The sequence below is a fragment of the Petromyzon marinus genome, chromosome 13 (assembly GCF_048934315.1).
Source record: "Petromyzon marinus isolate PM22_M1 ecotype Great Lakes invasive population chromosome 13, UKy_Petmar_22M1.pri1.0, whole genome shotgun sequence".
Taxonomy (NCBI): Eukaryota; Metazoa; Chordata; class Hyperoartia; order Petromyzontiformes; family Petromyzontidae; genus Petromyzon; species Petromyzon marinus.
This window is the reverse complement of record NC_133679.1, coordinates 14656106-14682541: the sequence shown is the minus strand read 5'-3', so window position 1 is coordinate 14682541 and position 26436 is coordinate 14656106. Positions and strand designations below refer to the sequence as shown.

The window sequence follows — 26436 nt, the reverse complement described above, 5'->3', positions numbered from 1 at the left end:
GTTGTGTTGATGGTGGTGGATGGCACGTGTAGGTTGTGTTGATGGTGGTGGATGGCACTTGTAGGTAGTGTTGATGGCATTGGATGGCACGTCTATGTTGTGTTTATGGTGGTGGGTGGTACGTGTAGGTTGTGTTGATGGTGTTTGGCACAAGTGGGTTGTTTTGCTGGTGGTGACTGTCACGTGTAGGTCGTGTTTATGGTGGTGGGTGGCACGTGTAGGTTGTTTTGATGGTGGTGGGTGGCATATGTAGGTTGTGTTGATGGTGGTGGATGGCACGTGTATGTTGTGTTGATGGTGGCGGATGGCACATGTAGGTTGTGTTGATGGTAATAGATGGCACATGTAGGTTTTGTTGATGGTAATGGATGGCCCGTTTAGGTTGTGTTGATGGTGGTGGATGGCACGTGTAGGTTGTGTTGATGGCAATGGATGGCACGTGTAGGTTGTGTTGATGTTAGTGGATGGCACGTGTAGGGTGTGTTGATGTTAGTGGATGGCACGTGTAGGGTGTGTTTATGGTGGTGAATGGCACGTGTAGGTTGTGTTCATGGTAGTGGATGGCACGTGTAGGTTGTGTTGATGATAGTGGGTGGCACGTGTAGGTCATGTTGATGGTGGTGGGTGGCACGTGTAATTTGTTTTGATGGTAGTGGATGGCATGTCTACGTTGTGTTAATGGTGGTGGGTGGCACGTGTAGGTTGTGTTGCTGGTAGTGGATGGCACGTGTAGGTTGTGTTGATGGTGGTTGGTGGCACTTGTAGGTCGTGTTGATGGTGGTGGGTGGCACGTGTAGTTTGTGTTGATGGTAGTGGATGGCACGTGTAGGTCGTGTTGACGGTGGTGGATGGCACGTGTAGGTTGTGTTGATGGTAATAGATGTCACGTGTTTGTTGTGTTGATGGTGGTGAATGGCACGTGTAGTCGTGTTTATGGTGGTGAATGGCACGTGTATGTCGTGTTGACGGTGGTGGATGGCACGTGTAAGTTGTGTTGCTGGTGGTGAATGGCACGTGTAGGTCGTGTTGACGGTGGTGAATGCCACGTGTAGGTCGTGTTGACGGTGGTGGATGGCACGTGTAGATCGTGTTAATGGTGGTGGGTGGCACGTGTAGGTTGTGTTTATGGTGGTGGATGGCACGTGTAGATCGTGTTGACGATGGTGGGTGGCCTGTGCAGGTTGTGTTGATGGTGGTGGGTGGCACGTGTAGATCGTGATGATGGTGGTGGGTGGCACGTGTAGGTCGTGTTGATGGTGGTGGGTATAGGCAGTACGTAGCCAAAGACGCTAATCGAAGGTGCGGGGGAACGACAATAAACTCAACACAAAAAGTAGTTCTGGTGATGGTATTTGAGTAGTGATGGGACAGGATTGTAATGATGGGACGTAGATGGCGGCAGTGGTTGTGGTGGTGATTGTGATGACACGTGGCTGGTGATATTAGCGTGGTTGGCTTCGTACGGTGCGAAAGAAGTTCAAAATACACATATGGTGATCGGACAGGGTGATGGGATCTGGGTCCTGATGTTGATGCCGGTGATGGGACAGGGTGGTGGCCGTGGTGATGAAGGCGACGATGGTGGACGTGGTTGGAGGTGAGATGCAGAACGTGCGCCGAGCATGCGCCATGCGCTAACAACCCCGCGGGTCACCTATCGAGCACGTGACGCTGCATTTGTTTTCCCGAGACGGTCACGTGACCGAGCCGCTCTAAATTTAGACGAGGTCGCGAGTGACGTCACCGACGCGCACGGACTTTGAAGAGCGCGCAAGTGACGTCACAATGCACTTTGAAGCGAGGGAGGCGTGGCGCAAAGCGGGTGGCGCCTTCTCCGATTGGTGGCCGAGATTAATATCACTCTATCGCCCGATTTAGTTCGTGTGGAGCGGTGGCGCGGTGGTTAGCGCACTCACTACCTCACGAAATAGACTCGAGTTGGATTCCTGGCCACGGCTAACACGGTGGTGGCGAGCGATATATCTGAAGTCTCTCTGCTGTTCACCGTCGCTGACTAGCGTAGTGGAGTATGGTCAAATGACCCACCTACGACCGACGGGGCTTGGGGAGGCCTTCGTCCGGCAGCGGATTGACAAAAACGGTCCGGCTAACGTTGATATATTTATTTATTTAGGAGAAGCCCACCGAGTCTCAAGACGCGTTTTCAGGAAGTCTCTGGGTTGTTTCTCCCAGCCAGTCATGCCGAGTTACTGACTCCCCCCACCCCACCTCCCTCCCCTCATCCTCCCGTCGTCATGGTAGCGGGAGCTGCTGAGTGGCTGCTGCGTTTCCATGGCAACCGGGCGCGCCTGCACACCCCCTCGCCCCTCGCGGAAATGCGGCATCCTCTTACCGGTGGGGCGGGGGGAGCGACAAAGTCGGGGATGTCCGAGGGGGGAGGGGCGGGACACGGAGGGGGAGGGGCGGGGCACGATGGGGTGAGGGGCGGGGCACAGAGGGGGGTGAGGCACGATGGGGGGGGTGTGTCCGAGGGGCGCGAGGGGCGGGGTACGGGGGGGAGGTGGGTAGGGTGGGGGGCAGGGAAAGGTGGGGGTGGTTAATTGTAGTGGAATCAATAGTGGGGGTTGGCGCGTGGCGACACCCATCCCCCCACACCTCCCACCCCCGGGGGGGGGGGGGGGTCTCGGGTGACCTTGAAATCAGGGGGTCACTGAAGAGCGTGGTCCTCTCGTGGACAGCACGCGGCTGCTGTACAGAGAGAGAGAGGAAGAGGGATGGGAGTGGTGGGCTGGGGGTTCTGACGAGAGGCGCCTCGCGTCTCCCCTCGCGTCTCCCCTCGCGTCTCCCCCTAACCCACGGCCCCGTCGGCCTCACGCTCTCACAGCGGCGGGAGCCTCGTTCATGACCAGGCAGAGGGAGCAAAGCGACACCGCGCTTGGCGGGTCTCTCATCAGCAGGGGCCAGGCTCGCCTGCACTGCCGCCGCGATGCACGCGGGTTGTTGACCGGCGCCGGTCAATTCGAACGAGCGGAACCGAGTGAAGTGACGGACACAGAGGCCGCGCAGTTCGCCTACGGTGACTGTCTCTATTGTGACTTTATTAATGTTATTGTTCTTGTCATTGTACTAATTGAGAGAGCAGACGGAGGCAGAACGAGAGAGGACGAAGCGTTACGCGGTTTCTACACGACACTTGAAAATGGTAATTAATTAATTCTAGGTTTGAAGCTTTCGTGACTGCAAGGATTCATACTCTTTGGTTTTTTTCGGTAAAGTCACGTAGGTATTACCTAAAGTCACGTAGGTAATACCTAGGTAATACCTACGTGACTTTACCGAAAAAAACAAAGAGTATGGTAATTAATTAATTTGGCGGCCCCAAATTACAATTCGATTAATTGCAACAATTCAGGCACACGATTCGATTAAATCATCGATCAATTTTCTTCGAACGGCAATCGCCCCGTCTGTATTGTCTGTCTCGTTAGTTCAGACAAAGTCAAACGAGACAGAACACGCGACAGAGCCAGTTACAATCAAATAATGGGTGGGGGGAGAGGGCTGTGTGAGGGAGGGGGATCGTGAATCGTTAAGTGCCCCGTGCTCTGGGTTCATGCAACGATGCAGGAAGGGGCGGAGGGGATGGGGAGTGGGGGGCAGGCGGGGAAATTGACCCCCACCTTCCCCCCACTTTCAAACAATTATTAAAATAGATTTTTTTGGGTGGATGACAGTGGGTTAATCAAGCTCTACATCACAACAACATCATCATCATCATCGCGTAACAGCAGATGCCAGTGTGTGTGTCTTTGTAGCTGTGTGTGTCAAAGTGCGTTTGTGCGTATCTGTATCTCTGTGAAAGTACGTCTGTGTATCTGCGTTGCATGTGCTGATTGTTTAACTTCTTTCGCACCGTACGTAGCCAACCGTGCTAATCGGAGGTGCGATGTGTTGTTGCGTCCGTGTCTTTGTATCTGGAAAGGCTACACAGGGGATGTTTGTCTTTGCTGTGTGTGAATGTGCATCTGTGTTTGTGTGTGAATGTTTGTTTTGTGTGTGTATGACGGGGCTAAACGGGCGCGGCACGGCCTAGAGAAGAGATGGAGCCGATGCGGTACAGGAGGACATGGAGCTGAGTGGACTTGCCGATGACCGATACCAGCGGTGTCAAGATCGGCCTCTGTGGTCGAGGAGGCTCGTGAAGGACGCTGCTACTGGGCAGTTGGAGGCAGTCGCCCTCCAGCAGTGGACGGCGGAGGAGCGACGCTCACAACAACGAGCCGAGAGCGCTCGGCGGCAAACTCGCAGCGAACTGTCACAGTAGGGATCACAGGTGGTGCATCTGCCAGCCACCTCTGCACGAGTACATTTGAAGGTCGCACTCATTACACACAAAGTGCTTGCCACAAACGAACCACAATGCGCTGCCGATCTCGTCAGGGAAGATAAACCATCACCACGCGAACTCCGCTCATCCTAACAGCGGCGTTTTTTGGCTCAGCCATCTACCAAAGGCGGTCACCGCATCACGCACTTGCGGATGCGCTTCTGTGGCCGTCTGGAACGCTCTTCCTTCCGATATTCTGAAGCCACCGGAGCTACGCACTTTTGAATCATCATCTAGATTGAAAACTCTTTTCTTTCGAACTGCTTTTTGTGTTTAGTTTGTTAGCGCGGTTGACTACGTACGGTGCAAAAGAAGTTCAACGTACATACACCTCAAGTCAGTCAACGCATAACACCTGGGTCTGTCCCGTGACCTCCACCAACGAGCCTTCGACATTTCACGTGACGGCCTCAAGGTGCACCTAGCCTGGCACAAGCAATATAACAGCGGATGGCGGTTGTTGTTGTTGTTGCACGGAAGCGGTGGTGCAGCGCTGAGTTTCACTTCGTTACGACCCGGGCTCACTTACCAGTGCCGAATATTCGAACCGGTCCCGGGCCACCCCTAGGTCGCCTCATCATTAAATGAGTACCTGGTGCGGTGTGTAAATATCAGCACTGGGGAGACAAAGGCGGCGCGGCGTAGTGCTGACCATAGACCCCCCCCCCCTCCTCTTGTGCCGCGCCGTGCCCTTATAGGTGCTACTCACTAACAGCACTTGCCCTGTCAAAGGCTACCTGGGGGCTGGGGGGGTCGTTGTCTCTGTGCCTCGTCTGCACGAGCACGCGGTCGCATTTCATCTTAACACGAGCGTCGATACGGCGACGACGCGGCTGGCGCGCAAGTGAAAGTCACTTTGCGTCTCATTCGGGAAGAGTCGCGCGCGCGTGTATCGGGTGTCGGGCCCGCATCACAAACAGCGGCTTATCACGCCACCGAACTGCGCCAGTTTGTGGGACGTGGTGGTGGTGGTGGTGCTGGAGGGTGGGGGGGGGGAATTGATTGGTGTGAGTGGATGGGTAGGGGAGGGGGTGATGGTCGGAATTAAACGCGAGCCAATGAACGTCACGTGGAGTTTCGATGAGAGGTGGCCTCTCCGTTGCGCGACTCTACGTCTCGGGCACGCGGTGGGGCCCGGTTGGCTCGACTCCGAGAGGGGCAAGTTCCAGTCGCAATTCACACTCGGAGGAAATGGCGGCCCCTAATTAATTAATAGCGCTAAATCACCTTGTCAATTAAGCTGTAGTAAAGTAATCGAGCACTCGGGTTTCACCGAAGCTTGCGCTTGGACGGTTCGCGGGGTGCGGTTACGGGCCCGCTGATTGTTCCCTCGTGCGACGAGCCTGCTCACGTCACGTGACCCAGCTTTCACACGCGCATACGGATCCGTTAATTGCTGCTATTGTTGTTGCTGTTGTTGTGATTCTTGGTCTATATTTGCTTTGACGCGACTGTGAGTTCGAGGCTCCTCGTCGCGGGGCTGGAACGGAACGACGGGGACTGGAACGGAACGACGGGGACTGGAACGAGACGAGAAGAACCGAAGGGGGAAAGAGTGGGGGGTGTGGGGAGGGGGTGTAGGGAACAGAGACAGGGGAACGTCGATGTGAGCGCTACATCGAGAGAAAAAAAACATAGAGAATAGAAATATGAATTTTGATTTGAATATAGGAAAACGGGAACAGAAAAGGGGAACAGCAAGAGAACAGCAAAATGAATTAGAGGAACGTACGGGCAAAGGGACACAAATAACAGGTAGAGGAACAGTGAGACACCAAGAGAGGAACAGAGACGTGGACACAGAGAGACAGGGCAGGGAGCACAGGGAACCCGAGATGCATGCCCAGAGCGGAACACAGAGGAACAACACCGTGAGCACGATCAGAGAGATGAGCAGAGATAGGGGATCACTCGGAGAGATCAACAGCGACACGGAGTCATTCTGCGTCTCTCACACACCAACACCGGTACACACATCACATCACACATCACCACCATAAAGCACGTAACATTACCCCGCCCATCACTCACCCGCATCACTGCGAGGGGCGCTGTCTCAGTGCCGAGTCGTGCCTAGCGTCAGCGCCGCTTTTCCTACAAATGAATAATAATAATAATAACCATCAATTAACACGCACGCGTGATTGTGTGAACGTACGCGGCCATTAATTGAGATGTGCATCACGTGCTCGTTAACTCATTACAGGAGATGTGTTAATGTAATATTGTATCGCGTTTCTGCACTTTTTCCATTTCTTTGGTAATGCCGTTGTTTTTGCCATGATTTCTCTTTGGTTGTCTCTGCTCTGATCTCTATTTGTTTAATCGCTGTCCTCATTGCTTTCGTCAACCTGGTGACCAGGTCACTCTTGACATGAGATTCTATCTTGGTCTCTTGAGTTCTTCTCACCTGAATATACAAAATCATCTTAAGACTTTTAACTCGCGACACACCAGACATGTATTTGCATTGGGCTTCACTTGTCAACAGTACATATGTAAATACATCCAGTTGCCGTGAAAATATTGGTAGACATTTTTGGCAGATTATATATTTTTTACATCAACATGTTTTTGGCGTCCATTTTATATAATTTACAGCCATCTTGATTTGTGCCACGTGGCACCCACAATTTGCGACTTGTTGACATATCTCCTCTGGCCTTGTCGGGAAACAGATTGCTTACGGTTGAGATATTGAGCCTCAGTTTATATGCGGTAGCGATAAAGTTTTATATACTTTATAAAATAGACGCTTGCCAAAGACAGGCTATACAATTCAAAATGTCCACCAAATGTTTGGTGCTGATATTAACCTCTAAGTCCAGCTAGTAAAATCCAATAGCTATAATACCTCGCAACAGCGTAGTCAGTTTTAATATATCTGCATATATATTACAACACTACTTTTTGTGTTGAACCAGGGCCCCATCGTGAACGTTGAGTGCAAATAACATCTGGCCACCAGCAGTGCTTGTTTAGCAAGCCTGACACTGTGAGGGGGGGACCGGACAGTGAGGGGGAGACCGGACAGTGAGAGGGGGCCGGACAGTGAGGGGGAGACCGGACAGTGAGAGGGGGACCGGACAGTGAGGGGAGGACCGGACAGTGAGGGAGAGACCGGACAGTGAGGGGGAGACCGGACAGTGAGGGGGAGACCGGACAGTGAGGGGGAGACCGGACAGTGAGGGGGAGACCGGACAGTGAGGGGGAGACCGGACAGTGAGGGGCAGGCTGGATAGGGGTAGGACAAGCAGAGGAAGAGAGGGGACACAAGTGGCTGCGGAGAGGAGGAAACGGAGAACACGGCAGTCGGAAGTTACCGGCGAGCAGCAACAACAACCCTGCTGATGAGAGCCAGAGAGTCTGAACCGGCCCACACTTTGATTACTTGCCAAACAAATGCGGCTAGTTAACAATGGTCTGGAAATCCGATTGGCTGATGATGGACTGAAGCATAACCAAATATCTTGAGACGAGGAAGTCGGTTAAACTGATTTATTTACTCGGTTATCAGGCGTCACCCACAATGCATCGATAACGCCATCGTACATTTCGTCAGCGTCGAGGTTTTTAATCACCGCGGTAAGCGCCTGGGGAACTCGTGCTGCCACAGGGTCATCATCTGCTCGTGGGATCACCGGGTCATGCAGAGAGAGTGGCGGCCACGGGGTCACAGGAGGGAGGGAGCGATCAGGGGTCAAAAGGGGTCACAGGGGGTCAAACAGGGGTCACGGGGGAGGAGACGAGAATTAATTTGGAAGCAGGCCTCCTTGTGACTCCACGCACGACCGGGGAACAACATTCACTGCAACGAGGTGAAACCTCGTGACTACCACAGCAGCGACGAGCTGAAAATGTCAGACGCGCAGAGCCGCTGTACAACGTACATGGCTGTAGCGACGCGAACGTCCTGTGGACGAACAGCTGCGACACCGGACCCCTCACGTACGCGTGGGCTTGGCCCCGGATTTATGGGTGTCCTTTGTGAACGCGCACTGGGCGTGCATTTGCGCTGTGTTCGTGTGAGTGGCTATGCTTTGACCCCTATGGTTTTTGGGTGTCCTTTGTAAAATATGCATGCGTGGGTGTGGCTCTCGCATGTTTGTGGGTATGGCCTTTCAACCTTCACCCCCCCTACCTGCCGTGTTTTCTTTGGGGTGTCCTTTGTTTGTATGGCTTTGGCCCTTGTATATGTTAGGCGTCCTTTGTAAAGGTGCACACTTTACTTTGTTCCCTCTCCAGCATGGGGAGGGAGGTGTCCTTGGGACAAGCGGCTCACTGGCAAACCCCCTCTCTCCCTATCCCCCTCTCTTTTTTACGATCAGAGGAAGCAACAAGATGCTCGGTTTAGTCGGCACTTTGCTTCGTTCATCATTTCGTTTTTTTCCCATTGCTTTGCTTTATGTGCTCCCCCCCCCCCCTGTTTAAATTAAATATTTTACGTGTTTTACTATTGTGCAACAACATCAATCTGTGCTACTTTCATAGACACAACGATCAACATGAAGAAGCACACTCTGCTCCTCCTTCTTACCCCCTCCCTATCTCTCTACCCTCTCTCTCTCTCTACCCCCTCTCTCTACCCCCTCTCTCCCTACTCTCTCTCTATGTTCCCCCTGTTTTCTATGTAATAAAAAACTACGACAAGTGCTGCATCTGCACCTAGCCCTCCTCGCAGTCCTACGGCCTCCGACGGGTAGCTCATATCCGCATGCAGAGCTCGCCGTCTTCTGCGACCGAGCACACGGCCTCCTCCAGCGCCCACTGCTCCTTGAAGGCCAGCACAGCGTGGGTCAGCTGCACATGGCGGAACTCCAGCCACACCCTGGCTCTGACCAGAGCTTGAAAGATGTCCAGGCTGCTGGCCGAGCGTTTCCCCTCCACGGCCACCTTCCTCGCCCTGTATATGGCGAGCTTGGCGTAGCTGATGAGTACGTTAACTAGCCCCTGAAGATGTTGGGATCCATCACCCTGCGGGTGTCCAAAGATGAGGACCGTCGGGGAGAAGTGGAGGCTGAACCCTAGGAGGATGTTTCCAAGGACCTTGAACAGCGAGTCCAGGCTCTTGCACTCCACGTATTGGTGCGCCACCGTCTCCACTTTACCGCAGAACTGGCACTCCGGGGACGTGTCAGTGAAGCGCGCCAAGGAGGCATTGGTGGTGACGGTGCCATGGGCGATTCTCCAGCTGAGGTCGCCGACGCAATTGTACGTCGGGCTGGAGTAGAGTTGCCTCCAGCGAGGCCTCTCCGGAGAGATGCAGGGAAGGACTTTCCTCCAGGCATGGTCCTTGTGGCTCCTCAGGGTGTCCTGTTGGTGAAACCGGACCATGTAGGTGTAGAGCACCTTCCTCTTGACGTTTGCGAAGGTCACCTCCGGCAGGCCTTCCAGCGGGCACAGGTCATGATCTGCCTTCGTTTGTCGGCAGTGGCGACGCAGTGGCACGACTGAGAGCTCCGGTAGAGGGAGACCGAGAGGGGCCTCGTCATCCCCAATGCCGATGGGGGACGTTGTCCCGCTGCCGCTGAGAAGGCCCCGTTGGGTTCGGCCAGGATCCGGGCAGCCACCCGGAGTGACTGCAGCCCCCCTGTCTTTGCGGACATCTCGGCCGGTCCGAGCCACCGGCTCCGTGTTCCGGGCTCCACCAGATCTCCCATCCTGGTGAGCCGCGCGTTGGCGAGGCGCCTCTCCATGCCGAGGATGGTGGTGGTGAATGGCAGCTTTGTCTGTGGGTTCCTGAGGATCGGTTCGAAGACTAAATCCTCGGCCGATCGCGGCTGGTCTAGCCTCCTGAGGCCCTGCAGGTCCATGTAGAATAGTTGCTTGGAGCACTGCAGACCCCCCAGCTGTTTCAGGAGGAAGGAGGCCGTGACGCTCCAGGCCGGTGCAGGGGCGGCGTGCAGGAACTTTTACGCTGCCTGCAGTCAGAAGGTGGCCAGCTGACTCCGCACGCACACCAGCCCGTGACCGCCCTCGTCCAGTGGCAGGGCCAGGACCCCAGCCGCGGCCCGGTGTCCTCCGCCCGACCAGAAAAAGTCGAGGACTCGCTTCTGAAGCACGTTGACGAGGCTCATGGGGGGGGGGGGTGCAGGGAGAAGAGTCGGTGCCATAGCATGGACGTCACCAGCTGGTTCACCGCCAACGTCTTTGTTCCTGAAGGTGAGGAACTTGCACAGGCGACTCTAGGTGCCCAGCCGCTCCTTCACCTTCTCCTTCAGCTCGACCCAGTTCCTCTGCGGTGGTTCCTCCTCTGGTCCCAGGAACACCCCCAGGTGGTGCAGCGATGTTGTGCTCCAATTGATGGCTTTTGCCTTTTTGGGACACTGGGTCATGTCCCATGCGCCAACCAGCAGCCTGCTGCACTTTTGCCAGTTCATTTTTTATGAGGAGGCCTTCGAAAATACCTCCTGGCACTCGTGCAGCATCCAGGGAGCGCAGGATGAGGAGGACATTGTCGGCGTATGTCGTCAGGACCAATTTGACACTTGGTTCAAACTCTCCTTCTCTCTCCCACACTCCCTCTCTCCCACTCCTCTCCCTCCCACTCTCCCACTCTCCCATTCCTCACTCTCCCTCCTCTCCCTCTCTCCCCACTCTTCCTCCCTCTCTCCCACTCTCCCTCTCTCCCCACTCATCTCTCTCTCCTCCCTCTCTCCCACTCATCACTCTCCCCTCTCTCTTGCTTCCTCTGTTCCACTCTCCCTCCATCTCTCCTCACTCTCCCACTCCTCACTCTCCCTCCCCCTTCTCTCCCACTCCCCCTACCTCTCTCCCTCCCTCTCCCCCCTCTCTCCCACTCTCCCCTCATCCCTTCCCCCCCTTCCCTCCGGCCGCGTGCGCCTCTCACCGGCCCCGTTGGCGAGCCTCTTCCTGGCCACCTGCCTGCGCTCGTACACCAGGATGGCGCCTGTGAGCAGCACCACTTCTGCCACAATGCCCAGGAAGGGCCACAGCGCGGCCAGGCGGGCCCTGACGCGCAGCGACACCCGCCCGGACCCCCACGCGGGGCCCTCATCCGTGACCCCCCCCTCCTCCTCCTCCTCCTCCGCCACACCGGCAGCGAGCCGCGCGGCCACAGTCGCGTTGCACACGTACAGCCCCGAGTCCCGACTCGACACGAGTGGGGGGCCCAGGCGAAGCTCCGAGCGGCGCCCCCCATTCAACACCACCACCACGGCGCGGCCCTGACACGGGGGGGGGGGGGGGGAGTTGGGGGGAGGGGCGGGGGTGAAACCCGCGGCATTAATTTCTGACCGGTAAATGCTTCTGCTCCCTGCACACCACATCCAGACTTCGTCCGCCCACACTCCGACCTTACCTCCGATGGCTCCGATATCGCACGACCGATTTTGTCCAGGTCGCAGATGCCTCCTTTACCCGGGTGAGCAAATAACAGGTGAGAGGTCCTATTAGCCAGGTGCGGTATAATAAAATAACACAATAATGTTTTCACGACGTTTCGGCCACAACACAAGCGGCCTTCATCAGGTGAAGGGACGAGACTGTCTGGAGGACAACGCTGTCCTCCAGACAGTGTCGTCCCTTCACCTGATGAAGGCCGAAACGTCGTGAGAATATTATTGTGTTATTTTATTTTATCAATGTATTATTTTATTCTCAAAGAAGATGAATCCTTGCAGTCACGAAAGCTTTAAATCGAAAAGTCAAGTGGCGTGGTTCAAGCGAGCCCGAGCCTGCTGATGAGACACCGAGCGCCGAAACCGGTCCATGGGCTTGGTTGTGTTGAACCGAAGGTGCTGAAATGATTTACTTCGAGAAGGCCGAGTGGCTGATGGAATGTGTAAGAAAAATACAACGCTCGTATTTTGTATTGCGGAGACACGGGGGGCGGGGGGGGGGGTGTGGTCTACGTGTCAGGGTTGACTCCCGTGACCCGCGGAGTGAGTGACGTGACCCCTGGGTCTCTCACCGTCTCCGCGTCTCCCGTACCCGAGTCCTCACCAACCTCCCCCCCGTCCCGCACAGAGCCGATCACCTGGGACGAGGGATGGAGGAAGGGAGGGAGGGAGGAAACATAAGGGAATGTACGAGGCGTCCTCCTGCACGGTGTGCACCTGCAGGTTGCCCACCTGCAGGTTACCCACCTGCAGGTGGGTAACCTGCAGGTTACCCACCTACAGGTTACCCACCTGCAGGTTACCCACCTGCAGGTTGCCCACCTGTAGGTGGGCAACCTGCAGGTTACCCACCTGCAGGTTACCCACCTACAGGTTACCCACCTGCAGGTTACCCACCTATAGGTTACCCACCTACAGGTTACCCACCTGCAGGTTACCCACCTACAGATTACCTACCTACAGGTTACCCACTTGCAGGTTGCCCACCTACAGGTTACCCACCTGCAGGTTACCCACCTGCAGGTTGCCCACCTACAGGTTACCCACCTGCAGGTTACCCACCTACAGGTTACCCCCCTGCAGGTTACCCACCTGCAGGTTACCCACCTACAGGTTACCCACCAGCAGGTTACCCACCTGTAGGTGGGCAACCTGCAGGTTACCCACCTACAGGTTACCCACCTACAGGTTACCCACCTGTAGGTTACCCACCTTCAGGTTACCCACCTACAGGTTACCCACTTGCAGGTTTCCCACCTACAGGTTACCCACTTGCAGGTTTCCCACCTACAGGTTACCCACCTGCAGGTTACCCACCTACAGGTTACCCACCTGCATGGTGCCGTCGTGCTGCTGGTGGTGCCAGGTCCACGTGGCGGGGGGTGGGTAGGTGCGCGCGTCACAGCGCAGGGACACGGAGCCCCCCTCGTCCGCGCTCTCCGATGCGCGAGGCGCCTCCACCACCAACGGCGCTGGAGGGGGAGTGGGGGGAGTGCAGTCAGCGTCGTCGTCGTCATCATCGTCGTCATCATCGTCGTCGTCGTTATCGTCGTTGTCGTCATCGTCGTTGTCGTCATCAACATCGTCACTGTCGTCACCGTCGTCATCGTCGTCGTCATCGTCGTTGTCGTCATAATCATCGTCACCGTCGTCGTCATCGTCGTTGTCGTCATCGTCGTCGTCATCGTCATCGTCGCCGTCATCATCGTCGTTGTTGTCATCATCGTCGCCGTCGTCATCGTCGTCATCGTTGTTGTCGTCATCATTGTCGTCATCATCATTGTCGTTGTCGTCATCGTCAAGACAGGGGCGAGGAGGGGTCCAAACATAATTTCCATGTAGGGCCCTCAATGGGCCAAAACATGAGCTGCGTGAAGGGTCAACGTGCCAGAGGTCAGTGTGTTAGAGGTCAAGAGGTCAGGATGTCGGCGTGACCGAGGTCAGAGTTCGGCGCGTCAGAGGTGAGCGCGTCAGCGTTCGGCATCCGTTGGGGGGTGAGGGGCACTGTGTCGTCAGAGTTTGCGAGGTGTTAGGGGTCACGGGGTCACTGGGTCATGGGGAGTGGGGGGGTCACCATTGACGGCGATGGAGCTGTTGACGGGTGGCTCGGTGTGGAAGGCGCACGTGTAGAGGCCCGAGGCACTGTAGTGCGTCACCTCGATGCTGCGGCGAGACACGGAGCACGGGAATTGCAGGGGCTTCGCCTTTACCTCCTGACTGAGCTAACGGGAGACAGATGATGAACCGCGCGGCGCCTTCGGACTGCCGCCACGCCGTTTGTGCGTTCCCGTACAGTGCCAATTATTGTTGCGCGTTCCGCGTCCGACGTTCCACCGGGTAACCGTTCCCGGGTCCTGACAAAACGGTTCCCGGTTGGCACAGTAAGCGGTTTCAAACCGCGTCAAAAAGAATGAGATTCACAGCTCATCGGATTCCTGCAGCATAAATACTCCATTCCGTATTCCACCGGCGTCCCACGCCTCTCGCACGCCCCCCGGCACGCCGGGGCGAGCGACATCTCGTGGCATTCACGCCACGTGCAGCTCGAGTCGCTGCTGCGCCCTCGGGGCCCCGGGATGGATGAACGGGGGTCGGGCAGCGAGGTCTCTGGAGAGCGGTGGCGCAGCGGTGAGGTCACCCGCGCCACGTGCGTTCAACTTCTTTCGCGCCGGACGTAAGCCGGACCCTGCCAATCGCGGCGAACGACCACGGCGGTGATGATGTGGGCAGGGGTGCGACCAAGACGACCACACACTCTCACCACTACTCACCACACTCCTCACCACACTCATAACACTACTCACCACTACTCACCACACTCCTCACCACACTCATAACACTACTCACCACACACACCACTACTCACCACACTCCTCACCACACTCATAACACTACTCACCACTACTCACCACACACACCACTACTCACCACTACTCACCACACTCCTCACCACACACACCTCTACTCACCACACTCACGACACTACTCACCACACACACCACTACTCACCACTACTCACCACACTCCTCACCACACTCATAACACTACTCACCACTACTCACCACACACACCACTACTCACCACACTCCTCACCACACTCATAACACTACTCACCACTACTCACCACACACATCACTCCTCACCACTACTCACCACACACACACCACTACTCACCACTCCTCACCACACACACACCACTACTCACCACACTCCTCACCACACACACACCACTCCTCACCACTACTCACCACACACACCACTACTCACCACACTCCTCACCACACTCATAACACTACTCACCACTACTCACCACACACACCACTACTCACCACACTCCTAACCACACACACCACTACTCACCACACTCACGACACTAACCACACACACCACCACTCACCACTACTCACCACACTCCTCACCACACACACCACTACTCACCACACTCCTCACCACACACACCACTACTCACCACACTCCTCACCACACACACCACTCCTCACCACTACTCACCACACACACACCACTACTCACCACACACACACCACTACTCACCACACTCCTCACCACACACACCACTACTCACCACACTACCACCACTACTCACCACACTCCTCACCACTCCTCACGACACACACACCACTCCTCACCACACGCACACCAATCCTCACCACACGCACGCCACCACTCATCACACGCACCACTCCTCACCACACACACACACACCACACTCCTCACCACTACTCACCACACACACACCACTCCTCACCACACACACACCACTACTCACCACTCCTCGCCCCACACACACACACCACTCCTCACAACACACACACCACTACTCACCACACACACCACTCCTCACCACACTCACACCACTACTCACCACACACACACAACTACTCACACCACTCCTCACCACACACACCACTCCTCACCACACACCACTACTCACCACACTCCTCACCACACACACACACCACTCCTCACCACACACACCACTCCCCACCACACACACCACTCCTCAACACACACACACCACTACTCACCACACACACCACTCCTCACCACACTCACACCACTACTCACCACACACACACTACTCACCACACACACACCACTACTCACCACACTCACACCACTCCTCACCACACTCACACCACTCCTCACCACACAACCACTCCTCACCACATACACACCACTCCTCACCACACACACACACCACTCCTCACCACACTCACCACCACACACACACACCACTCCTCACCACTCACACCACTCCTCACCACACACACCACTCCTCACCACTCACACCACTCCTCACCACACACACACCACTACTCACCACACTCCTCACCACACACACACCACTACTCACCACACTCCTCACCACTACTCACCACACTCCTCACCACTACTCACCACACACACACCACACTACTCACCACTTCTCACCACACACACCACTACTCACCACACTACCACCACTACTCACCACACTCCTCACGACACACACACCACTACTCACCACACTCCTCACGACACACACACCACTCCTCACCACACGCACACCACTCCTCACCACACGCACGCCACTACTCATCACACGCACCACTCCTCACCACACACACACCACTCCTCACCACACACACCACACACACCACTCCTCACCACTACTCACCACACACACATCACTCCTCACCACTACTCACCACACACACACCACTACTCACCACTCCTCACCACACACACACACACACCACTCTTCACCACACACACACACACACCACTCCTCACCACACACACCACTCCTCACCACACACACATACACCATTCCTCACCACACACACACCACTCCTCACCACACACACACCACACACGCCACTCCTCACCACACACACACACCACTCCTCACCACACACACACCACTCCTCACCACACACACCACTACTCACCACACTCCTCACCACTACTCACCACACTCCTCACCACACACACCACTACTCACCACACTCCTCACCACACACACCACTACTCACCACACTCCTCACCACACTCACACCACTCCTCACCACACACACCACTCCTCACCACACTCCTCACCACTCCTCACCACTCCTCACCACACTCCTCACCACACTCACACCACTCGTGACCCGCGTCCCTGTAATTGGATTTGAAGGGAGGAGAGAAAAAACTTTTGAAAAAATTACAGAGCGCGCATGCGCACTGAGCACCGCGACCCCAGCTCCAGCCGCGGCGTTCGCCGCCTCCTCCACCTCCACGTGGAGACCACGGAGTCTGTGCCGGGGTCGCCACCTCCACGTGGAGACCACGGAGTCTGTGCCGGAGTGGAAGGATGGGTGATTGAGTTGGTAAGTGAGTGGGTGGGTGAGTGAATGAGTGGGTGGGTGAGTGAGTGGGTGAGTGAGTTGGTGAGTGAGTGGGTGAGTGAGTGAGTGGGTCATTGAGTGAGTGGGTGAGTGAGTGAGTGGGAGATGGATGAGTGAGTGGGTGAGTGAGTGGAAGGATGGGTGATTGAGTTGGTGAATGAGTGAGTGGGTGGGTGAGTGAGTGAATGAGTGAGTGGGTGGCTGAGTGGGTGGGTGGCTGAGTGGGTGGGTGGCTGAGTGAGTGGCTGGCTGAGTGAGTGAGTGGGTGAGTAAGTGGGTGGGTGAGTGGGTGGGTGAGTGAGTGGGTGAGCGGGTGGGTGGGTGAGTGAACGAGCGAGTGGGTGGGCGAGTGAGCGAGAGAGTGGTTGGGTGAGCGAGTGGGTGAGTGCGTGAGCGAGTGGGTGAGTGCGTGAGCGAGTGGGTGAGTGCGTGAGCGAGTGGGTGAATGAGTGGGAGGATGGGTGATTGAGTTGGTGAGTGAGTGGGTGGGTGAGTGAATGAGTGGGTGGGTGAGTGAGTGGGTGAGTGAGTGGGTGATTGAGTGAGTGGGTGGGTGAGTGAGTGGGTCATTGAGTGAGTGGGTGAGTGAGTGAGTGGGAGGATGAGCGAGTGGGTGAGTGAGTGGAAGGATGGGTGATTGAGTTGGTGAATGAGTGAGTGGGTGGGTGAGTGAATGAGTGAGTGGGTGGCTGAGTGGATGGCTGGCTGAGTGAGTGGGTGAGTAAGTGGGTGGGTGAGTGAGTGGGTGGGTGAGTGAGTGGGTGAGCGGGTGGGTGGGTGAGCGGGTGGGTGGGTGAGTGAACGAGCGAGTGGGTGGGTGAGTGAGCGAGAGAGTGGGTGGGTGAGCGAGTGGGTGAGTGCGTGAGCGAGTGGGTGAGTGCGTGAGTGAGTGGGAGGATGGGTGATTGAGTTGGTGAGTGAGTGGGAGGATGGGTGATTGAGTTGGTGAGTGGGTGGGTGAGTGAGTGGGTGAGTGAGTGAGTGGGAGGATGGGTGATTGAGTTGGTGAGTGAGTGGGTGGGTGAGTGAGTGGATGGGTGAGTGAGTGAGTGGGTGATTGAGTGAGTGGGTGGGTGAGGGTGAGTGAGTGGGAGGATGGGTGATTGAGTTGGTGAATGAGGGAGTGGCTGGGTGAGTGAGTGAATGAGTGAGTGGGTGGGTGGCTGAGTGGGTGGGTGGCTGAGTGAGTGGGTGAGTGAGTGAGTGGGTGAGTGAGTGGGTGAGTGAGTGGGTGGGTGAGTGAGTGAGTGGGTGAGTGAGTGGGTGGGTGGGTGAGTGGGTGGGTGAGTGAGTGGGTGGGTGAGTGAGTGGGTGGGTAAGTGAGTGGGTGGATGGCTGGGTGAGTGGGTGGGTGAGTGAGTGGGTGGGTGAGTGAGTGGGTGGGTAAGTGAGTGGGTGGATGGGTGGGTGAGTGCGTGGGTGGGTGGGTGAGTGAGTGGGTGGGTGGGTGAGTGAGTGAGTGGGTGGGTGGGTGAGTGGGTGGGTGGGTGAGTGGGTAGGTAAGTGAGCGAGTGGGTGGGTGGGTGAGTGAGCGAGTGGGTGAGTGAGTGAGTGGGTGAGTGAGTGGGTGAGTGAGTTGGTGAGTGGGTGAGTGAGTGGGAGGATGGGTGATTGAGTTGGTGAATGAGTGAGTGGGAGGATGAGTGAGTGGGTGAGTGAGTGGAAGGATGGGTGATTGAGTTGGTGAGTTAGTGGGTGGGTGAGTGAGTGGGTGAGTGAGTGGGAGGATGGGTGATTGAGTTGGTGAATGAGTGGGAGGATGGGTGAGTGGGTGAGTGGGTGGATGAGTAAGTGAGTGAGTCGGAGGATGGGTGATTGAGTTGGTGAATGAGTGAGTGGGAGGATGAGTGAGTGGGTGAGTGAGTGGAAGGATGGATGATTCAGTTGGTGAATGAGTGAGTGGGAGGATGGGTGTTTGAGTTGGTGAATGAGTGGGAGGATGCGTGAGTGGGTGAGTGGGTGGGTAAGTGAGTGAGTGGGAGGATGGGTGATTGAGTTGGTGAATGAGTGGGTGGGTGAGTGAGTGGGTGGATGAGTGAGTGCTGGTGTTGCTGATGCGGAGAGCCCTTCTTTTGTTGTATCTTCAACCCTCTTGTCCCGAGTCGCCTACAGCAGCCACTTCTCCACTGCCTGCGGTTAGCTCTGACATTTCCTCGCCACGTGTCAGCAGTGATATCTGGCTGTCTTGCGGTGTCTTGCGGTGTCTTTTTTAAGGGCGTCTCGGCAGCGCCGCAGTTAGTTGGCCACCAGGAACACGCTTTTGCCCTCTTTGCGTTCACCGTAAAGAAGGATTTTTGGAAGCCGATTTTCTGGCATTCGAGTTACGTGTCCTGACCATTTTAACACGTAGGCTTTCGAGACCAGTATCATTCATAATAAAGGTTTTTGGTCTTCTTGGTTCGTTCGGTAAAGTCACGTAGAAGGGAAATAATAAAATAATACAAATAAAACATAAATAAAATTCTCACGACGTTTCGGCCATAACACAAGCAGCCGTCCTCAGGTGAAGAAACAGAACTATCAGAAAGACAGCGCTCCAATGAACACTGCTAAGCTTGGCAGCGTCTTTTAAGCTGGGTGGGAGGAGCAGAGCGCCTTGACAAAGGAGTTTACATATCAACAGAATAATTTAGCATTGAAGTAGCTAAGTTAATGTGATAGATTAGCAGGGTGTTAAAGTCAGAAATTAGCATGTAACTAGGAGATTAGCATGATGTTAATGTGAGGAATTAGCATGTAACTGGTCATGGAAGTAGCTATGTTCAAGTCAGAGTTTACATATCAACAGAGGCATTTAGTATATTGACGCTAAAGGACTGCAACTACCCAAATATCATACAATACACCGATGTGAAAGAACTAAATATAAACTAACATCAATATAATCAATGCACTCAATATATTCTCCACTAAGTTGAGCTATTAACATTAAGTAACTTGGTATACACTACACTATATAATGAAATATAAACTACATCAATATCATCAATATACTCAATATACGCTACAATAAGCTGAGCTACGAACAATAAGTCATTATACATTACACTTCTATGTCGCAAAAATTATTATAATATGCCTCCAACTAATCTTTTTTCTTACATCACACGACAATACCCCGTACTATAAGCTGCCATAGACAGACCCCAACATTGAATTATACACTGCGTTACTATACACTACCCTATACTTTAGACTATAATAATATTAGACTTGTAATATTACACTGTATTATTCTACCAACCCTACTGTATACCACACTGCTGTATATTCACGATACAATTACGATACTATATATTACCTTATAAATTATATTAAACATTACACTAAATTTCGATTTAAAGCTTTCGTGACTGCAATGATTCATCTTCTTTGGTTCTTTCGGTAAAGTCACGTAGAATGAGAATAAAATAATAAATTGATAAAATAAAATAACACAATAATATTCTCACGACGTTTCGGCCACAACACAAGCGGCCTTCATCAGGTGAAGGGACGAGACTGTCAATTTATTATTTTATTCTCATTCTACGTGACTTTACCGAAAGAACCAAAGAAGATAAACATTACACTGTTTTACTATTTATTATTATGCAATATGCTATAAACATATCATTGACTGTCGTGTGAAAGGTACTAAGAGGCAGTGCCAGCGAATGGACTGCGGTCTGAAAGTCACCGTAAAACACAATTAATCAAGACCCGAAATGGTTTATCACGTCCTTCCAATGGTTGCTCAGCCAGAATCCATCTTCTCGGTTGAAATTGTCTCTGTGTTTGTATATGTGTATGGCCTCATGAACGAATCTCTCATGGTAGCCGGATGGCTTGCAGAGAACCTCCGTCTTGGAGAAGTCAATGTCATGTCAGCCCACTGAATTATAACAGTGATCTGCCACGGCTGAGGTGTTCGTCCTACCGTGTTTCAGGTCTGCTTTATGTTCATGGATGCGGTCTGAGACATGTCGTTTGGTTTCTCCAATGTAATTGCTACCACAGAGGCAACTTAGTTTGTAGACGCCCGGGTACTGTATGTCTGGAACCACATCTTTTACAGACGGGACCAGATCACGGATTTTATGTACTGTGTTGAATCGGACCTGGATCTTGTGTTTATTCAGGATTTTGGAGATCTTTTTTGTGACCCCCGCAATGTAGGGTAAGGTGATGGTTTTGCATGGCTCCTCAAGAGGATCCTTCTTCATGGTTGGCTTTGCTGATTGTGTAGTCGGAGTAACCATTAGCCTTGAGAGCTTGGTGTACGTGCTTGAGTTCACTGGCTATGTGTTCCTGGTCGGATATGCATTGGGCTCTATGGTGCAGAGTCTTGATGAGGGATTTCTTCTGGGATGGATGGTGGTGGGAATCCGGTTTTACGTAAGCATCCGTATGGGTAGCTTTCCTGTAGACAGAGTGGCTCATTGAACCATCAGGTCTCCTTTTAATTAGGACATCGAAAAAGGGTAGCTTGCCATCTTTTTCGACTTCCATGGTGAATCTGATGGCTGGGTGTATGGAATTGATGTGGTCGAGAAATTGGTCGAGCCGGCCGGCCATGTGGCCAGATGACAAAAGTGTCATCCACGTACCTCGTCCATAAGGTCGGGTGTAGAGTGGTAGTCTGGATGGCGTCAGTCTCAAATTTCTCCATGAAAACGATGGCTACAACCGGAGATAGGGGGGAGCCCATTGGGGTGCCCTCAGTTTGTTTGTAGAAAGTTCTATTCCAAGTGAAGTATGTGTTGGTTAAGCAGTGTCTCACCAGGGGGGGGGTACATCAGTGTGCAGTCCTTGATGAACCAAGTCTTCTTCCTTATTCACTTTGGTGAATAAGGAAACCACATCAAAACTGACAAGCAGGTCGTCTGGGGACATGGAAATACCCTTGATTGTCGATACCAGGTGAGTAGAGTTTAGTACCGCAGAGGTGGTTTTTCCAGTAAGGTTTTTGGGTTATTATAAATTTGTCACAAACCCTCATCCACCTAACATGGACAATCAGTAAACAATGTATCCCGTTAACAAAACGCCAATTCGTTACTTCTTCAGCCCACCGGTGTGTTGAAGAGTGAATCCACAACATTTACAATTTGAGTAGTACGACGTTTCGCTGGACATTACATCCAGCATCTTCGGGAGATTTGCCGGAATAGTGAAGCCACGCACGTGCTTCCGGTCTGAAATAGTGCAAGATGACGTCATCATTGTTCAACCCCATCAGGTATCGAGATCAGAGGCGGAGGTGGGGGGGGGGTATTGTAATTACATAATAGACGAGGGGGTGGGTGGCCAGCAGCACGCCCGGCCGCCTTTGTCTCCCCAGTGGCGATGTTTACACCACAGCAGTTACTCGTTTGAGGCTGAGGCGACCTAGGGGAGGCCCAGGACCAGTTAAAATAATCGTCACCGGTGGTGGCCTTGAGCGGGAATCGAACTCGGGTCGCCGGGTTCGTAGCGTAGCGTAGCGCTAACCTCTACACTGCAATGCGTTACGCTTCCACATGCGAGGGTCACGTGACAGATTTGACGTCAGCTCACTTGCCGTGCAAGAAATATATACATTATTGAGCTCCCCCGCCCCCTAAAAAAAACAAAAGTGTATTGTTATAATTTTTGCATGGTGTGCAGTCTGGAAAGTACTCACATGGCAAATTTCAAGTTTGTTGCATGTCGGGAAGTACGCTAAACATTTTGAACAGACACACATACACAACTTTGCCTTTTATAAATATAGAGATTAGTAATCAGTTAATTAGTATGTGAGTCCTCTATAAGGAATTGGAATATGTATTGTGTATTACTCTTTGGTTCTTTCGGTAAAGTCACGTAGGTATAATATAAAATAAATCACGACGTTTTGGGTGCAACACAAGCGTCCGTCATCAGTTGTGAAAGTACGGTCTGCTGCTGAGTCAGACTTTTATTTTATTTTCTAGTTGACTTTACCGAATGAACCAAAGAGTATGAATTCCTGCAGTCACGAAAGCTTCAAATAAAGATTAGTGTGTATTACTTAAGAAAACGCTTCCAGGCTGCGCTAAGTCTGTAGCTATCAGAGCGATTAAAATGATTTGTCAACTGAGAGGAGGCATGAACTGTCGCCTCTACACTGAGACCCCCCCCCCCCCGCTCTCGCCAGCACCTCGGTGCTTGGAGTTCAGTCTTGCCACTCGATCCTCATGATTTGTTTCAAATGTCTCAGCGGTAGGCGCGTTAGTTTACTCAGGCGTCGTCTGCATAGTGTCACGTGTTTCTACAGGGTCGATTAATGCAGGAATTACCACTCCTCTGTTAGACATTTACTATGGTTAATATTTTAATACCATGCTGGGACCAGCGACGCTTATGTCGGTGACGGAATGTCTTAGACGCAGCTCTAAGGTGCAATGGAGATCTCGGTGTCTGCAGAGTTGAGACTCTGCGCCTCCCAAGTGAGCTTCACCATTTTGTCCGTTTGCTGGTTGGAACAGCGACTCCGTGTAACTCGTGTTGATTGTTCGCGCAATTTGTTTTCCCACAGCAGCAGAACGGTGGGCGATGTCTTGAATGTCACTCAGGTTGTGAGCAATGAACTATTGTCCTCGGCAAAAAACTAAGTTCCCGGACACGCTGTTCTCCCACTTTGGTGTGAGCGTGTAGCCGGGCCAGGTTAAACAGCTTGCCGTCGCTCCGGGTTTGTACATAAATGCCGGTGCTGAGATTTACAGTCGTGGCTGTGAGCGTTGCTGCGAGGAGAGCGAAGGGGCTGGGGGCCAGCGCACGTCCCCGTTTCACTCCATGGCCAAATGTGAAAAAGAGGGTCGTGTCACATTTCCTACCAGTCACGTTGTCACGAAACGGTCTGATGATGTCCACAAAGTGCCCTGCACATCCTACAGTCTCTTAGAACGTCGTGTTGAATGCCTTCCAGAGATCTTGGTGCTGCTCAGCCGCCTCCGCTTGTATCTGCCACAGGTGCCAAATCATCCCGGAGTGTCCCGCTCAAGCCCGGACAGGTGGACAGCGCCCTTCCAACCGGGCTCGGCGCGAGCCCACGACGCCGAGGGGCTTCCTTTGCCCCCCCCCCAAAGTTGCATTCCTCGACCACGTGGCCCAATTGTTTATTTAATTAATTGCCCCCCCCCCCCAACCTTCACAGACCCCCCCCTACACCCCTCCCCCCGTTCGCAGTGTAGGAGCCTCACCACATTGACATTGACACAATCAATGTCCACTGACAGACACGCATGCTAATCCACTGCTGGACGAGTTCTCTCCCCGGTTACGGTGGGAGGCGCGAGGTGTACAACCACACATCACCGGGCTGGTCGGTGAAGGCGGGGCTCATAGGTAGACGTGGGAAGGGAGGCGGGGGCGCATAGCGGTGCAGTACAACGATGGGTGTCACGTGTACAGCTGTAACAATCCTCCTCGTGGCGCCGTTCGGAATGCACTGCGTGGGGGAGGGGGGGGGGCTTAGCCGGGGATCGAACCGACGCCCACGTGGTTCTCAGCCCCTGGGGCGAGGTCACTGTGGTCGCCACAGTCGATAGAGGTGCGGGTGGGGGGCTCCTGATTAGCGGGGGTGGAGGGGAGGGGTGGAGGGGTGGAGGGGAGGGGAGGGGTGGAGGGGTGGAGGGGTGGAGGGGAGGGGTGGAGGGGAGGGGTGGAGAGGAGGGGTGTAATTAGGGGAGAGGGTGGACAAACGCCGCACTGCTCCCGAGCCCCCCCCCCCCTTTCACCCCCGCCCCTACAACGCCCCCCCCCACACGCCCCCCCCTTGCCCGAGCTTAGCCGGGTTGTAAATGATTTGAGTTGAAGCAGGGCTGGGATAGGTGAGTGAGCGTACCGGTGAGTGTACAGGTAAGCGGCATAGGATGAAGTCGACGGGTTAGTCTGACGGCGGGTGGCCAGGTGGTCAGCAGTCAGCCCAGGTGAGTTCACGCGTTGAGTTCTAAAGTGATTGTACAGGTGAGTACCCAGGTGAGCGATGGCCCAGGTGAGTGAGCGCCTCCGTCAATGGACACAGGGGAGCACACAGGACAGTGCCCATGGGAACGAATTCCCTGGTGAGTGTTGAGGTGAGTCTAGAGGAGAGGTTCGAGGCGAGTCTGGAGGCAAATCTAGAGGCGAGTGAGTCTAGAGGTGAGTGTAGAGAAAAGTGAGTCTCGAGGCGAGTGAGTCTAGAGGCGACTGTAGAGGCGACTGTAGAGGCGACTGTAGAGGCGAGTGAGTCTAGAGGTGAGTGTAGAGGCGAGTGAGTCTAGAGGTGAGTGTAGAGGCGACTGTAGAGGCGAGTGAGTCTAGAGGCGAGTGTAGAGGCGAGCGTAGAGGCGAGCGAGTCTAGAGGTGAGTGTAGAGGCGAGCGTAGAGGCGAGCGAGTCACCACCTGTACGTGGTGGTGAGGCTGGCTGAGTCGTCCTCGCTGCCCGGCAGGGCCCTCCCGTCCTTGAGCCACGCGTGGCCCAGCACGCGGAGCCCCGCGGCCGCGGACAGCTCGCAGCGCAGGCTCACGGGACGTTGATCCTGGCCGGACAGCTGCACCGCGGGGGACGTCCTGATCTCGGGGTCTAGGTGGGGTCGGATAGGGCAGGGCCGGCGAGTAGGAGAGGGACGAGTTCAAGATGGGGCTCTCGGATCGCGCTGGTCGGTTGGAATTAGTGGAAGGAGACCCGTAGCCAGTGCCGGATTATCCTCGTAGCAAAAGTAGCCACATATGTAGTAGCTACGGGCTCCGCACTTTCAAGGGCCCCGCGCTAAATGCTTTCAAGCTATCAATTCCGGTTCAGTGATTCTGTACTTGCTCTATTACTATAGTACTATACCGCCTTCAACGTTTATGAACGACTGGGTGTTTAAGGTTAGCGATTTGTCGTGTTATCTGGTTGTGTAGCAAATGAAAAAAAAAATTTTTACGGTGCAAGTAAAAAAATAATGTTTTAATATTTGTGTGTTTTTTTAATATTTAGGGCCCCTTTATAACATGTGCTACAGGCCCCGCACTCGCTTAATCCGGCACTGCTCATAGCGCGAACCGCAGCCGTAGCGAGAGGCATGATACTGGATGTGGTGTGCCGGTACGCGGGGTGGGGGGCTAATCGGGCTGCGAGTTGGTGAAGCTCCCCCCCCCTCCCGCGGGGGTTTTGGCCGCAGGTCAACTCGCGGTCGGTTAGGCGCGCGACGCGAACGGACACACCGAGTGGTGTCAGTGAGCAGCTGGCAAGGTCGGCGCGGGAGTGCCACGTGGCCTTCACGGCGTGACGCGGGCAGAGGGAGAAGGCGAGATGACGATGACCCAGTGAACATCGAATGTTGAGCCAACGTCGGACCAACGTTTCTAACAAACATGCCAACGTCG

The 26436-nt window shown here is 54.2% G+C and overlaps 1 protein-coding gene and 2 long non-coding RNA genes across 8 annotated transcripts in view; 2 read left to right on the top strand and 1 right to left on the bottom strand.

The window, feature by feature from the left end:
* Nucleotides 1-3027: 3027 nt before the first annotated feature.
* Nucleotides 3028-26436, bottom strand: part of LOC116942083 (basigin-like) — a 34529-nt gene continuing 11120 nt past the window's right edge. Inside the window, exons 3-11 of one of the 6 annotated variants that reach the window (XM_076066724.1) lie at nt 25468-25648; nt 13784-13872; nt 13042-13181; nt 12282-12347; nt 11199-11535; nt 7877-7973; nt 6380-6442; nt 3298-5868; nt 3028-3251 (exon numbers count right to left, since the gene is read on the bottom strand). In XM_076066724.1, the coding sequence (XP_075922839.1) occupies nt 6385-6442; nt 7877-7973; nt 11199-11535; nt 12282-12347; nt 13042-13181; nt 13784-13872; nt 25468-25648 (968 nt within the window). In that variant the 3' untranslated portion in view covers nt 3028-3251; nt 3298-5868; nt 6380-6384. The remainder of the gene's footprint in view (nt 3252-3297; nt 5869-6379; nt 6443-7876; nt 7974-11198; nt 11536-12281; nt 12348-13041; nt 13182-13783; nt 13873-25467; nt 25649-26436) is intronic. The other 5 variants (XM_076066725.1, XM_076066726.1, XM_032953647.2 and 2 more) reach the window with 5 other exon arrangements.
* LOC116942084 (uncharacterized) lies at nt 13971-24655 on the top strand. Its single transcript, XR_004402757.2, has 3 exons — nt 13971-14423; nt 16922-17081; nt 24054-24655. It is a non-coding gene; the product is annotated as an uncharacterized LOC116942084 (long non-coding RNA).
* On the top strand, nt 24858-26021 carry LOC142924405 (uncharacterized). The gene is made up of 2 exons (XR_012941613.1): nt 24858-25223; nt 25280-26021. It is a non-coding gene; the product is annotated as an uncharacterized LOC142924405 (long non-coding RNA).